The sequence below is a fragment of the Lathyrus oleraceus genome, chromosome 4, assembly GCF_024323335.1.
Source record: "Lathyrus oleraceus cultivar Zhongwan6 chromosome 4, CAAS_Psat_ZW6_1.0, whole genome shotgun sequence".
NCBI lineage: Eukaryota > Viridiplantae > Streptophyta > Magnoliopsida > Fabales > Fabaceae > Lathyrus > Lathyrus oleraceus.
In genome coordinates, this window is record NC_066582.1 from 487,541,315 (window position 1) to 487,556,295 (window position 14,981).

Here is a 14,981-nt window from a genome sequence, read left to right on the forward strand (position 1 = left end):
GAATAAAAAAAGTGATGTGTTAAAAATATGAACTCTTTCGGTGTAGCTAAGAGAATTTTAGATACGACAGCATAAATAATATGTAAGATTACGACTTAATTAATAAAATTATAAAAAGATTATAAAAGTGAAAATGAAATCTATTCGTGAATGATATATCAATAACTAAAATCAAATATTTATCTTTTCTCAATGTCTCGTCTATTTCTCTATCTTTGGCATCAAAATTTTGGATGAAACTTGTCATTAGACTTCCTCCTTGCACAAGCCCGGATCAATTACTATTATAAAAGAAAATTTGTTACTAAGTAAAATTTAATTTAGTTTTAAAATTAATTCAACTAATTAAAAAATTTCACAATTCAAATTCGAATACGTATAAAGCATTCAATTTATTTCTGAAAAGTCAACGCTCCGTTTGCCTAAAAATTAGTTGGTCAAATGCATCACCAACAACACTTTTTTCTATACTGATTTGGTGAACTTCGTTGTTATATTTAAAATATAAAACAAAATGAAGACACTTCTCCTATTTTTATAATACCATTGTTATATTTATATGCGTGATGAATAATAACATTATTTCAAAAGTAATAAACATTAAGAGAATTAAATAATTTTAAAAAAGTTAAGTGCTCTTCACGACTTCGTGACCTATTTAAATTGCTAATAGACTTTTAACAAATGCATAATTAAATAATTTCATTGAAAATAATAATGTAATTTTATGTTTTCATGGGTATCAATTTGATGACTCGTCAGTCTAGCATTGCAAAATCTTGGAGTGGTTTTGTTGCATGACTCCAATTCGCACCAAAGATAGTTACAACCACCAACTCTTTTTCCCCAAAATCTGGTCCATCAACTTTGCATTTTATTACATAATAAAATATAATTGTTGTAAGGTTTAATTAATTTAACCCATCCATATTCATTCCCCAAAATCATAACCCATTGTCAAAAGTAAGCTATCATGGTTTCCCACCAAATATATTAAATGTAGTAATTTAATTATAAACATACAAAATAATTTTTAGTTATTTCAAAAAATATATAGAGTTTAATGGTGATACACTGACAGTGTAAAATAGTTGTACACTATCATCCAATAAAAATATATCATTTCATCATGTCATACCAGTATTTTAAAATTTTCAATCTGACTTATCAGGATGCATGATCATCATTGATTGACAGTGTAAAATAAATTTACACTGTCAGTGCATCACCCCTTTTCTCATATATATATATATATATATATATATATATATATATATATATATATATATATATATATTTCCTTGCTATTTTTATTAATGGACTAAGTTATTATATTATCTTTAAATATCGCGTTATAATTCTTTTTTTTATTGACAAGGTTTGTCATATCGTAAGATGTATTTGAATACATTTATATATGACACGATTCAATGTAGAAAACTTCCGCGCTTTAAATATTGACGTGACTTTATTAGTGGTGGATGATTATTTCGGAGGTTTAACATGAAGGAGTATTTACATTTCTTAGGGCTTTTTTCCATGAGCAACACAACTTGTGAGAGAACACTATATACTCATCCAAAATTTTAAAATGATGATTATAAATGGTCAAGTCTCCACTTTTCTAATCAATGTGAGACTTTTCACACTTTACTTATCAAAATTCTTAACCCACACATGGTTTTTTCTCAACACTCCCTCTCAAGTGTGAGTCTATCCACAATATTATCCCTCAAGCGGAAGCTCTTATACCGCTATTAACACTCTTCAACTGGGCACCTCATATCCACCACATGTGTGGAGTACTTTCGATTCAAGGGAATTGATCATGCACTAAGAACCAAATGTTTCTGATACCATTGTTGAGTCGTCAATTATGGGGGTTCAACACGAGGGAGCATTTATGTTCATTGTGTCATTTTTTTTATGTGTAACACACTTTGTGAGAGACATGCCACATACTCACCCAAAACCTGAAGGTGATTGGTGTGCAAGTTCTTTCACTTATAAATGTTCAAGTCTCTACTTTTCTAATCAATGTGAGACTTTCTCACACTTTATTTCTCAAAGTTCTTAATTCACTTGCTTTTTTCTCAACAGTTAGAGATGTCTTATTTAATATATTTCGACAGATTGAAGTAATTGAAAAAATAGACACTTGTGAATTTTTTGACAGACCTACAAGACGAGATATTAACACTTACATCGACATAAATTTTGGTGTGGGTCTGGGTAGAAGGAAAACATGCATGTGTAAACTTGATTGATGTTTTTTCGAAATATTAACACTTACATCGACATAAATTTTGGTGTGGGTCTGGGTAGAAGGAAAACATGCATGTGTAAATTTGGTTGATATTTTCTCTCTGATGAATTTGAGAATCAGAGATTTTATTAAGAAACATACCGTTTTCAAAATCACTTCAAATAAAATAGTTAAACATAACAAAGTGTGTTTCCAACATCAACTTATTTTTATATTATTTATGTTTAAGATTTCTTCCTACATTCAAACATAATCTTTATTTTATATATAAAAATTGAAAATAAGAATGTGATGTAAATAAATTTTAAATTTAGATCTAATATGATTTTATTATTCGGTCACCTAAGTCATTTCTACAAGGTGATCATGGAATTCTCAATATTATAATTACATTTTGAAAATGATGATAAAACGTAAAAACCGAAGAAAAAAAACGAAGAGTGCCACGTTTGTGCAAAGCTATAGTATAAAATGCGCCTTGTATGCGCACGCAAGTAACACAAACGAAACAGAACAAAACGAAGTCACATAAACAGTTATTACAATTTAAACCAACCTTCATTCGCCGGCGACGATACACAACTTTCCGGCAATCAAATGATGACCGCCGGCGACGGAGTGGACGAGTCTTATCGGTTACTTCCGTCTCTGTATTTGACTTTCTTGTCGATCTGGTTCGTCTCTGCTTGTTCATGGACCGCTTACACCTACAAAACCCGCCATTTTCAGGTCCCTTCTTGAACTTTACCTCAATTGATTTGATTGAATTATTCATGATTGTTGCGTGTTGTTTATCTGGTTCGGATTTTTAGATGATGAGAAACAATTGAAATTGTTTATCAATGAACTGAAACTGAGTGTTGCTATGTTGAGAACTGTTTTTTGCTAGTTTTGGACTCTGTTTCGTTATTTGAGTCTGATCCTTTTGGTTTTATTGACATGCAACCAGAGAAAATGAATTTTACTACCTTATATGGTATTTCATAAGTGTTTATTTTGATAAGCACTTGTGCAATAAGCTGCAAATAAGCTATTTATCCAAACGGACCCTATGTGTATAAGCTATTTTCAGCTTATGTCTATAAACTCTCTGAGAAAACTTATGAAAACAGCTTAAAGTTTATATGAGAATTTAATTTAGATTTTATGTTATAAACACTTGATTAAGTTGTTAATCCGATTATGGCCATAGTATTGTTAATTTGTACTTCGAATATAAACCAGGTGATTTTTTTTTTAATGATATTTTGTAGAGTTTTATTTATTTATTTTGTGATACTGTTTTGCTAGAGCAGTGGAATAATTTGCAGTGGACACTTAGTTTGATTCCGTTGATTAAAGCATTGCAGCTCATGCTATCTTTCCTCTTCTGGTAAGTTTCAGACCTTGTTTATTGGCTTGTGGAATATGAATTGGATTTTTTAGCTTTTGAAGTCTAAGATTTTGTTTTTTTATTTTGATATTTACTAGGATGATATTGTATCGTCTTTCACTAAGTTCAAACAAGGAGATATTAACCTTACCAAAAATAAAAACAAGGTTTTGAAATTTGATTAGTATTATTTGATGTATTAGGATAGTTATTTATAGAGATAAAGGGCACTGCTCAAATTATTAACCTGAATTTTGAAGTTCATTTGCAGAATTACTGTATGTAATGGAGAATCAATTATATTTTTGAGTAGTTTATTTTTAAAGTAGTAGTTGTATGAAGTCTGTTCTTAAGGAAACTCCAAATGCATTCATGTTGGGTTGCAAATGATTCTTCTGGCGTGAGACTGAAGAAAGATTGGCATGCTTGAAGCTTGTTTTACAGCACATTTGTCGATGTATTTGTGACACCAATTTTGCAGGTATTCATGCTTCAATTTTCAGGCATGCTCTTTGTGGATGTCGTTTGGTGTATATGTAACCGGTGTGCTCTTCCAGACAGCTGCTTTTGTCTCCTTTTTGCTTATTTCTCATGGTTACTGTATAATGTGTGAGCACCTTTCTTTAAACGAACGCCGCTCAACTGCCGCACTAGCTTGTGTCTTTTACTTGACTCTAGTTGGTTACAAGGCTTCTGTTCCATACTTCACAGTAAGTTTCTTAAATGGTCATTATAAAAGGCAGTCCAATTGAAACTACTTTCTGTTTTGAATCGAGCATTTGTGATTTATCATAAACATACTTGGTGCTTTGATCTAATCCATATTTACACAAATGTACAGGTGCTTCTGCTTCTAAATTATTTTATTTCATTCTATGTAATATTCCACCATATATCCCAAAACCTACTAGTGTTGCGAGAACAGTTGAGCATTATTGAAAATGAGGATGTTCGAGCAATGTATGATGCTGTGTATAAAAAGTACATAATGTTCAAGTAAGTGTCACATCTAAGAAGTGTAAACGAGTAATTTCCTCCCAAATGTCATATATATGTATATAGTCTCATGTAAACAAGAGTTCAAACTTTGGTAGTTGACTTCTTTTCTTACTTTGTGCAGGAAGTTTCAAGGTGCAATGCAGATGGTAGCTATGGCAGAAACTGTGGTATTATATTTGGGATTCATTTATTATTCTTTCATGAACAATGATGTATATGTAAATGAGTAACTTTGACAACCCGTTAATTGTAGATATATATGAACATCTACGACTCCTCAGAGAATTACTGGCTTCGTCTATTGATCAGAGAATGGGCACAATTTTGCATCTTCGTGTACATTGGGTATGCTTATCTATGTTCCACTGTAATTAACTATTGAATTATCTAAATTTGATCAAATTCTTTGACAAAAGACAAAGCAATGCAAGAAAACTACTCATGATTTTCCTCCAATTACGTGTCCAATTCTAGTCTCAAATAGTTCTTAATCCATTCCTTAACCTGCAGATGGATTTTCAGATCACAAGAAATGGCACCACACTTCTCTGTTATACCAGCCACAAAGTCTAAAAGCCAGACTCTGGTGCCTCCCATCTACAGTATTGTAAGTTATCGATCTTCACAGGTTCAAGCGGTCAGGATTTCAGTGGAATGTTTTATTTTAGTTATTATGTGCAGCTGAAACTTTAGTAACTGGAATCTTTTCGATATATTTTGTTCTAAACAATCAGTTACATTTGTAAGAAATAGTAGTAAATGATGCCTACAATCTAGTCTTAACTTTTGGAAAACAATATCTTAATTTGTACCTTTTAGTTTATAGAATATTATTCTGTTTTCTGACTACACTGAGAATTTTGGTGCAGGAAATGGATGCAGCAACATTTAAAGAATTTAGTAGTCATGAATGGCACATCGGGTTGGTAAGTGCTACAAACACGCTTTAATGTTCATTAGTTGGACAGTTTACTAATTTATATAATTCTTTGCTGGCTTCTGTTATCTATTCATTCATCTCACTTTTCTGTCTGTAGCCAATTTCCACTTCTCATGATGAACGCTCCAAAAACGAAGTTCTGGTAATCATTCAGCATCCTCGAGCACAGAGATCAAGAAAGCTCGATCCATTTTCTGATACCAGTGACTGCTTTGCCGTGTCAGACCTCAACACAAGTTCATCTTCATGCCAAACACAACAAAGACAGCTAGCAACATGATGAATTATACCCGAGTCAGTCGCTTATGCATTTTTCTAGCAAAAAGGATCCCTAGTTCCTGCAATGAAGAAATGGTGCAAAGTTAAGTGGCCCTCTGGCAGTCATCATCATCATCATCATGGTTCGTAAATTGAAGCCGTGTTAAGTCACTCATATTACAAATGACGATCTTGTAAATGACTTCAATTTACTAACCTTACTAATTGTCCTATATTTAACCACAGAAAATCCTAATTTGGTGCATAACAGTGAGTTTTAGTTTGTGTAGCACAGTTTCAGATTAGAGGCAGTTGCAAATATGTATCAATACATTATCAAAGTAATTATTAGTGAGCATAATCTTCTCAATTTCAGTGTCTATTTCTTAATTTACATTGGATGTTTTCAAGAACAATAATCAAAGATCATGTTAATAAGAGCAGCGTACACATTAGTATTTTACCAATGTTAAAGGGTTTTGACTTTTGATGTGATTTTAGGAATCTAGAAAACAGTAAGCTTCTATTGATAAGGAAAGTTTGTCCACTTGCCTAACTTAGTTGGGACAGGTCTGCGTTGAAAATTAACATGGTTTTTTCTCTTCTTCATTGATCACATTGAACAAGCTAACCAAGTAAAGTTGGTATTTTAAAACAAGACTACAAAGGCTGACTTGTTGAACCAAGAATGGCACTAAAAACATTGAGGAAAAAAGATGTTTTAACAAGAAATTTTAGAATGAGATTTAATGCCTAGTGTTTGGTGCTAGATTGGGTCTTCTTGCATACGTTTAAAGTACCAACTCCCTTAGTTGCTGAAATCAGATTGATTGGATAAAATGTGATTTAGATTATAGTGGAAGGATTAAAATAATTTATTATTACATGTATAACCAGTTAGGTCTTCATTAAAGTTCAATTGATCAATCATCTTTAGGAAAATTTAATAATTTTTTTTGATTAATTTATTAATAACTTTTTATTTTAGTAAACTTAATAACTTTTTAACTATCAAATATTTTTTTTATTTAATAGCTTAATGGTTGGAATTTCACCAATTAAAAATGAATAAATGAATGTGTATTCAAACTTGTGTTTCTATAATTAGATGTTCTTGCACAAGTGTTTATTTTTTTTTTTAAAACACCCGGCAAAAGATATTATTAGATAGTACATATTTCATAAATGAATTGAGCTTGGAATATTGTATTCAGACAAAGTATTTGGGAATTGCTTTCCAACCCTACATGTTCACCCACTATAGTGAATTTAATACTACCTCTAAATTTTAGATTTTATTTTCCTGACGCATCTTAAAATGTAAAAAATAAGCCAAATGAAAGATGTAATGGCTAAAAAGTAAATTTGGATATTATGTTCCAACAATTGGATGTTCTTGCACAAGTGCTGATTTTTTTAAAACACCACACAAAAAGATAATATTGAATAGTACATATTTCATAAATTCATTTGGATTAAATATGTTATATGTTCTATCGAGACTAAGTCTTTAACTATAGTGAATTCAATAATGCTCATAAACTTAAGCTCCCGAGAATGCAAAAAATTTACTAAATGAAAAATATAAATGTTAAAAAGTAAATTTGAATATTGGAAATTGAAACGTCCCTTGAAGATGGAGGGTCAAGATGACACATAAGTGGTGATTGAGATAGATATGACCTATAATACAAAAGTTCCGATTGATATATAAATTACTCCTAAATCTGATACATAGACGGTTGCTGACACAGAGGCGAGTTCTCAAGCTGATTCATAGGTGATTGCCCCAACTTCAACCGAGTCGTCTATATACATTAATGAAGGATTTCCTATAGGGCCAATAGCCATACTGTACTCATCGGATATGTCAATCTGTGACATTGAGATTACGATTACTTTGGATAATGTCCCCTCTCTATTTCATCTCCCCTTGTCATGCAGTTTCTTCACCGCTCCTCTCATTTACCAAGAACTTGCATGTATTAGTGCTACACAAGACTTAAAGGTTACTACACTTTCCTTTTTTTTTATTATTTGCGATGTGAGACTGCAATGAGGAACCTTAGTGATTAGACACTTATCATGGTGCACGAATCTCAGTCTTACCCACGTTTTATTCTCAATTTGAGACAACAAAGTATTCAATAAAGATCTCAGAACAACATGACTGATGGTGTCTTCAAGGAGTCGAAAATTAACAGAAGATTTCACGTGGGTAAATAACACAACTTTCATAAATGAATATTGAGATATTGTAAGTACTAAATATTCAATAAAGATATGAACTTTTAAAAAATTGAAAATTTTACACTATCAAATTTTTTACATTTTTGAAAAAATCCAGTAAACCAGTGTATTTTAAAAATCCATATTTTTTCTCGCGCATTATTTTTTTACAATCGGTAAAATTGCATACTAGATTTTTATATTTATATCAAATTTTTAAAATACAAAAGCAGATTTTTTTATGCGCTATTTTTAGTTAAAAAAACGACAAGACTATTTTGAGTAATATGGAAAATTGTGGGGGCCGAAATAAAATCTTGTGGTTCTGGGGTTCATAATAGCAAAGCCTCAACTCCTGAGCCCTAGCCCCTAATTCACGAGACCAAACTCGCCGGGACATCACCATCGACGGTGCCTCGTTCACGCAAAATCGCCGGAGAAGTCAGTATCAATCGTCAGAGCATCCGTGTAATTCAGTCTCTTCCATTTATACCGATTCTTAAGGTTCTCTAATTGCTTATACTTCATATCTTTCTTCTCTCTTAGAACTTTTGTTTTTTACTTTCTCATTGCTGATATATAGCATTTCAAACTCAGTGTAGCGAAAATTTCTTACTGTTCTATTGGGATTGCTGGCGATAAACTTGTCCGGTAAACGGAGCCACTGAAATTCCGGCAGGGAAGATTCTCAAAGTCTATCGTTTTGTTTTCCAATTCAAGCTCAATAAAGTTTGACAGAAACCTAGAAATGAGCTCAGGTATTTGTTTCTCTTTCATTTTCCCCTAACTCTGCTTTGATAATCACACATATCTTTTGGTTATGTATCTACTTGAAAAGATTAAACTAAAAGTTTGGTTTGAAAAATCGATGAAAGTATGAGTTTTTACTCTGAATTCAAATTGGATGTAGGTTGTAGCTAATTTTATTGTTTTTTCTAGTACTATACTATACTCTTTCTGGCTTGTATTTGATTAGATTCTAAAATGGCATTCTGTGCAACTGATGTAATAATTAGGTGGTGCATTTGGTGGAAACAGGGGTCTCCGACCCGTGCCTCCGGAAAAGGGAGTTTTCCCGTTGGATCACATGCATTTGTGTGACCTGGTATGCTTCATCTTCTCTCAATTTCCATCAACGATCCAATGGATTAAGAGTTATGCATTTATTTATACTTCAAACAAGTAAGGATCTTGCAAGTGTTTTCTTTGTAATTCTGAGCTAGTTTTTCATAGATAGGTTTATTGGGAGTTTGGGGACAGAATTTAAGATAGATTGTGCTATATTGTGGTTATATAGTAAGAAGTTACTACCACAATGGGTCTGACTAAACTCCCATTTTTGTTCTTAGCTTTGGCATTTGTCATCATATTAATTGTTGGACTAGAGATATGTAGAGCAGAGCGTGCCTGTTTTAATTTGTTAACACATGTTCCGATGCATATTTGACGCCTATGCAGCACAAACTCCAACATTCACACTCCAACATTGATAATGTCAAATATATAGGACACCGGCATTGCTACATATATGATAATGTTTGATCTTCATTTATCCATGTACTATTGAAAGAGTTTAAAATATTCTAATCTAATTAAATGTCTTTAGTCATTCATTGATCAACATTGCTTTAACACATGTTTAAGATGTGTTTGAGATTTTGTCCAAAAAATGTATAAGGCGTGTTGAAGCAAAGAAATGACAATTGTTTTGTTAGACACCTGTCTGAATTGCCCGACACATGTTGTATGTGTGTCATAAAGGTGTTGAACATTGATTCAAAGAGTGTCAAAGCAAAGAAAAATTTTATTTTTTTGAGACATTTGTCCGAGTTTTCTGACTCGTGTTGTACATGTGTCCTACAAGTGTGGACACCGACGCTTGTCAGACACTATGACACGCTTAATCCTAGAAGTGCTCGTGCTTCAGAGCTTGATGCCATAGCTGCAATTTGTTGCAATGTCTCAATGTGCATTTGCGGGTGTTTAATGCCAATGCAAGCAGGCAATAGATTGTTTCGTCTTATTTTTTTTCAGTTTATCAAATGCTGTCAGAGGTTATCTTGTCTATCTTCTTGTGACTTAATTCCTTATCGCCTCATTTCAGGACAAAAAGGAATATCTCAATTGTTTAAAGACTGCTGGAAGTAAGTCTGAAGTATGCAGGGAGTTCTCAAAAAAATATTTGCAATGTCGTATGGAAAAGTGAGTTGGCTTCACTGCACTACAGACATAGTTATCCTCACATTTCTGATATACTTGTATTTTTCTCTTACAGGTTACCGTATTGGTTTCAATATTTGGTGTTAAACAGGCTATTCCACAGCTCAATATCTTGTGTAGCTTGATGAATAAACAGTGCTGTAAAATAATTAAGTCTTTAGTGGATTTAAATTAATCATTTTGAACTGTTTAATCTGATCTATTTGAATGAGCATTGCAGTGTTGGCAGGGAAACTCGTAGTTAATTGATTATAACTTTGACCATGAAATTGAATAAAACAAAATACACAGACAAACCAACACAATTTCTTGATTACCCATATAATATACCAAAATGAAAAATTGTTGGAGTTAAGAGTCATAGATGAGTCAGAACAGATACATATTTAGGTATAACATGAAGGAATTACTCCTGTAGCTCCAATGGCATCCATTATTTATCCAATCAGGAATTTTGAAATATTTTTGTCTTCAATGTTTTCCTATGGATCTCTATTGATCCTATAATTTTGAGAACCTAGTGTAGTTGTTGTTTTCTTTGCATATAAGCTTGGCAAGATGTAGGAAGACAAGTCAAATGCTAATTTTATACAAGTTTTGCAATGAAATGATTAAATCTCATCTATTTGTAGTGAAGTTGGCAGTTTTAGTGGATATCTTGATCCATCTTTTTAGTGATTGAAAATTATTGATATGTTTTTTCCGTTAATGTTCTTTGTATGGCTTTAAGGTTTTTCTTGACTGAGTGTTTTTATCACTTCTTATCTATGAACTATCTAATTGACATCTTGCAGGAACTTGATGGCAAAGCAAGATTTGGCAGAACTTGGTTTTAAGGAAAATAATGCAGAAACTCCTGGAGGGAAAATTACTGAGAGGATTGGGGATCAACACTAATGAACCTAAATACCTTAGAATGTATATCACTTTTGAGGTTAAGTTTCGGTAATGACATTCTTTCCTTTGTCATTCCGTTTATTTTGATAAGCAGATGTCTAACCATATAAAGTTTTTTTTTTGAAATACATATAATAAATATAATAAATATTTGTACATTTGAAAATTAGCTTTTTTTTTTTATAAATAAATTAGCTTTTTTTTTATAAATAAATTAGCTTTATTTAATCTCGTATTGTTTTAGCAGCTATCAATTTTATACTAGTGTACTTTATAATGAGACCGTGTCTATTTAGAATTCTTTGTACAATATTTTTAACATTTTATTCTTCAATGTTATACTTCATTTTGTGAAGAAGGTTATTGACATTATGATTCCTATTTGGCATTATGGTAAGTTGAGAGTCGATATATGGTCTTTGAGGATCCTTTGAGACATATCATTTTATGTCGTTACATTATCATTAGTGAAGTCAGTTTGTGCCCCCAAGACATTATCAATGCGACCCATTGGGTGGCCAATGTTTGATATGTTATGGTGGGGTTTTCTATGATTGGATTGAATACCATAGTCATTTGTTGGGTTATCATAGTCATCGTTTCATGGTGATCTTTTTTGGTTCACGTAAAGAATGTGAACTATGGTCTGATGGCAAACTATGTTGAAGATTCCAATGCCATTCTTTTCCGGTCTTAGGGGGGATACATGCAAAGACTCTGATGGCAAAGTAAGTGACGATCATAAGTGAGATGATTATGAGTTGGTTTTATAGAAGGATTTAATGGTTTGAGTATCTAGAATCTTCTTTTAGGGACACCTGTTTTAGAGGACACATGTTTATAGATCAACCTATCGGGTGAGACAATTAGACCTTTCGCTCATTTGGCTTGCCTCTCTATTAAGCCTTAGCAGATTGGGAGTTGGCCCAGTTCGAAGCACTAGTCCCCCAAGCCTGGGTTGACAATGCCGAGGCTTGGATTTCCAGTCCAACTTTCTTCTTCTCATGCTTTGGATTTTCCATTCTTTAAATTAGATTCGTCATTGGAAAATCCCCTTTGGAATCCATCTTTGTTCTTTAATTTCTTCTATTTCTTCTATTTTTTTTCTTTGTTAGAGGGCGATCATTCTTTAATGGTCTTTGTCATCTTTGTAACACATGGGATCTACCACTCGGAGGATGATGGTCTATGATAAGGTATATTATTCTAACTTCATGGGAATTGTAACTTTCATTATGGCTTGGAATTTTAAGTGACATAACCTTTGATGATGTCGTATTCGGGTATTGGCGAGTACACTATCTCATGGATCTCTTGATTGTTATCTAGGGACCTTGTCCGTATTCTTCAATTCATTGGAGTCATATTTCTAATGATATTGCCACAAATATAAGCGTGTCCCATGGTGATTGGATCAACGAAGCCCTGTCTTCCTCTAACCAAATTCTATCAACTTCCATATGTATGTATGTCATTGTTTAAAAAAAATAGGAGTTTATCTTCTTTTTTTTAGTATTGAAAAAACAAGTTTCATAGAACCTTAGAGTGGTGTTTGGATCAATGAAGCTCCTCTGACCAAATTCTATCAACATAACCCCACCCTTGTTTACCTATGTATGACATTGTTTTTAGAAAAATAAAAGCTTATCTTTTTTTAGCATTGAGAAACAAGTTTCGTAGAACCTTAGCATGGTGTTGTACTAACTGCAACCTATTTGTTAGCATTTATCTGTGGATATAAGATACTGTATCGTTACCTGAACGTTAAGAATCGATTGAAAAAACAACCAATGTGAGGATATAACATTCATTTCCACCAAAGGGGCTATAAGTATGTCCTTGAGCCTCTTTCTATAAATATTTTATGTATTACGATCTTGTTGCAGTCTCATGCCTTTTAACTAGCGAGTTTGGGTAAAAGGTCCTCCTTCAAATTTTAATCTTTGAAGAAGTGTTGAATTGCTACCTTGCTGAACTTAGGTATTACTGCATGATTGTATCCTTAGTCTGGTATTCTCCCATGATTTTTTATGTGATCAATTGGCAGTCAAATTTGATCACCATCTCCTTAGCACCCATTTTGAAGGCCATGTGTAATCCAGGTTAGTAAGCCTTGTACTCTGCTTGATTATTTGATGTTGGTAATTTAAATCTTACTACCACTTCTGGGACGAGTTTGTTGTCGTGGTCATAAAGGATGCTAACACCGTTGTTCTTTATGTTAGAGGATCTGTCAACGAAATCTGGCCATTTAGTATGCATGTATCCACAACATTTGATAATCAAATGTTGTACTTCGCATCAACAAAAAACTTGACTTTTAAGAGGTCCTTTGCGACCCTCTTGGTTGCTTTGCCGTATTGGGTGATTGCTTTTGATGACATTGGCCAGAGGACGTTCCATCACAAAGCCAATAAGTGACGAACGATCTTAGGGTCTATGACAAGCGATCTTACGGTTTATGACATGCATTTCTCAGGGTCTATGAAAAGCGATCTTTCGAGGCCTTAGGCAACTCAACCCATATCTTGATAACCTTCGCGAGGTTGTTCCTCATGGGGAGTTCAATGAGTTTTCTATTAGGTTATGGCTACTCGATATTCTTTCTTGCCTCTAATAGAAGTGTTTCTCTTTCGTCTTTCTTCATCTCTAAATATGATTCAAGCATTGCATTTTCATAATTCATAAAGGTTAAATATGTTACTCTAAATATGATGATTTTTAAATATACAGGTTGAAGAAGTCTCACATTGCTTAGTTTTGTAAAGAAAGTTTTATAAAAGAAGAGAGGGTTTAAGGTCCAAGACTATATAATGGATTCAAGTTCTTCATAATAAAATGCACAAGTCAAAAACACTTTAAATATGTATTTGATTTTATATTTTCTCTCATACTTTTGTGTTAGAATGTAGTGAGGAGTAGTTAAATATTTTCTTTTGAGTGAGATAGTGTATTGAGGGCTTTGTGGTGGTTGAGAATAGTCTATTGTTGTAATAATTTTCACATGATGTTATTATCTAGTTGTCATTTGATAACTTTGTGATTTTTCTCCGATTTTGGTGTTTTTATGTTAAACTTTTGTGTTTTTAATGTGTTCCTTTTTGTGTTCCTCAAATATCATGCTAAAACAATTATAGTAAAATAGGTGCACACACATTGCACTCACACTGTTATTGTAACACCCTTCTACCCAAACGACATATTTAAATAGATTATCAGAGTACAACATGTAGAAGAGTTTACATTTCTTACAACATAACAATTATCGCATCACAACATAAAATATATTATTTATTTTATTAAAACTTCGCAGCGGACAACAATATTAATATTATCATTCATCATATAACAATTCATAATAATGGTTCAACATTATCTCAACAAAACATCTCAACAACAAAACATCTCAACATGTTAGTCATCATAAACAACTTAAATAATAATCAATTATCTATCGAATCCCATAACCCCGGTGTCACATGACCAGAGCATTTGACTCGACTCTGTAGAATAACTCTACACTTATTCTTCAAACCTCAACAATAGCTACTCCTCTTTATCTGCACATTGCTCATCATAGATGAACATAAACACATGCAGAAGGGGTGAGAATTACATTATTAAATAATAATATAACGACAGAAATATAAACATAAATATATTTCACAGATGCTAACACAGCTCATCATAATCATCATAATCAACATATTCATGAACATCAACAAAACAACATATCAAATGCAATGCACACACCCATGCATGACTCAACACGACTCGGTATACCCATTTTGTGACCAACT

At 32.6% G+C, this 14,981-nt stretch overlaps 2 protein-coding genes across 5 annotated transcripts; both read left to right on the forward strand.

The window, feature by feature from the left end:
• The first annotated feature begins 2,732 nt into the window (after positions 1-2,732).
• Positions 2,733-6,205, forward strand: LOC127076499 (uncharacterized). Of its 2 annotated transcripts, none has more exons than XM_051018165.1 (9): positions 2,733-2,995; positions 3,562-3,638; positions 4,120-4,348; positions 4,480-4,634; positions 4,759-4,804; positions 4,891-4,982; positions 5,148-5,244; positions 5,507-5,563; positions 5,675-6,205. In XM_051018165.1, the coding sequence occupies exons 1-9, from the start codon at positions 2,864-2,866 to the stop codon at positions 5,855-5,857; spliced, it is 1,068 nt and encodes a 355-aa protein (XP_050874122.1). In that variant the 5' UTR covers positions 2,733-2,863; the 3' UTR covers positions 5,858-6,205. The 2 variants fall into 2 exon arrangements, with proteins under 2 accessions (XP_050874122.1, XP_050874121.1); XM_051018164.1 differs by having other exon boundaries at positions 2,831-2,995; positions 3,557-3,638.
• A 2,140-nt stretch (positions 6,206-8,345) lies between these two features.
• Positions 8,346-14,216, forward strand: LOC127076500 (uncharacterized). Of its 3 annotated transcripts, none has more exons than XM_051018168.1 (6): positions 8,346-8,568; positions 8,662-8,822; positions 9,081-9,169; positions 10,169-10,266; positions 10,340-10,424; positions 11,079-11,381. In XM_051018168.1, the coding sequence occupies exons 2-5, from the start codon at positions 8,813-8,815 to the stop codon at positions 10,407-10,409; spliced, it is 267 nt and encodes an 88-aa protein (XP_050874125.1). In that variant the 5' UTR covers positions 8,346-8,568; positions 8,662-8,812; the 3' UTR covers positions 10,410-10,424; positions 11,079-11,381. The 3 variants fall into 3 exon arrangements, with proteins under 3 accessions (XP_050874125.1, XP_050874124.1, XP_050874123.1); XM_051018167.1 differs by lacking the exon at positions 10,340-10,424 and adding an exon at positions 13,915-14,216 and having other exon boundaries at positions 8,348-8,568; positions 8,648-8,822; positions 11,079-11,229; XM_051018166.1 differs by lacking the exon at positions 10,340-10,424 and adding an exon at positions 13,915-14,216 and having other exon boundaries at positions 8,348-8,568; positions 11,079-11,229.
• Positions 14,217-14,981: the final 765 nt, after the last annotated feature.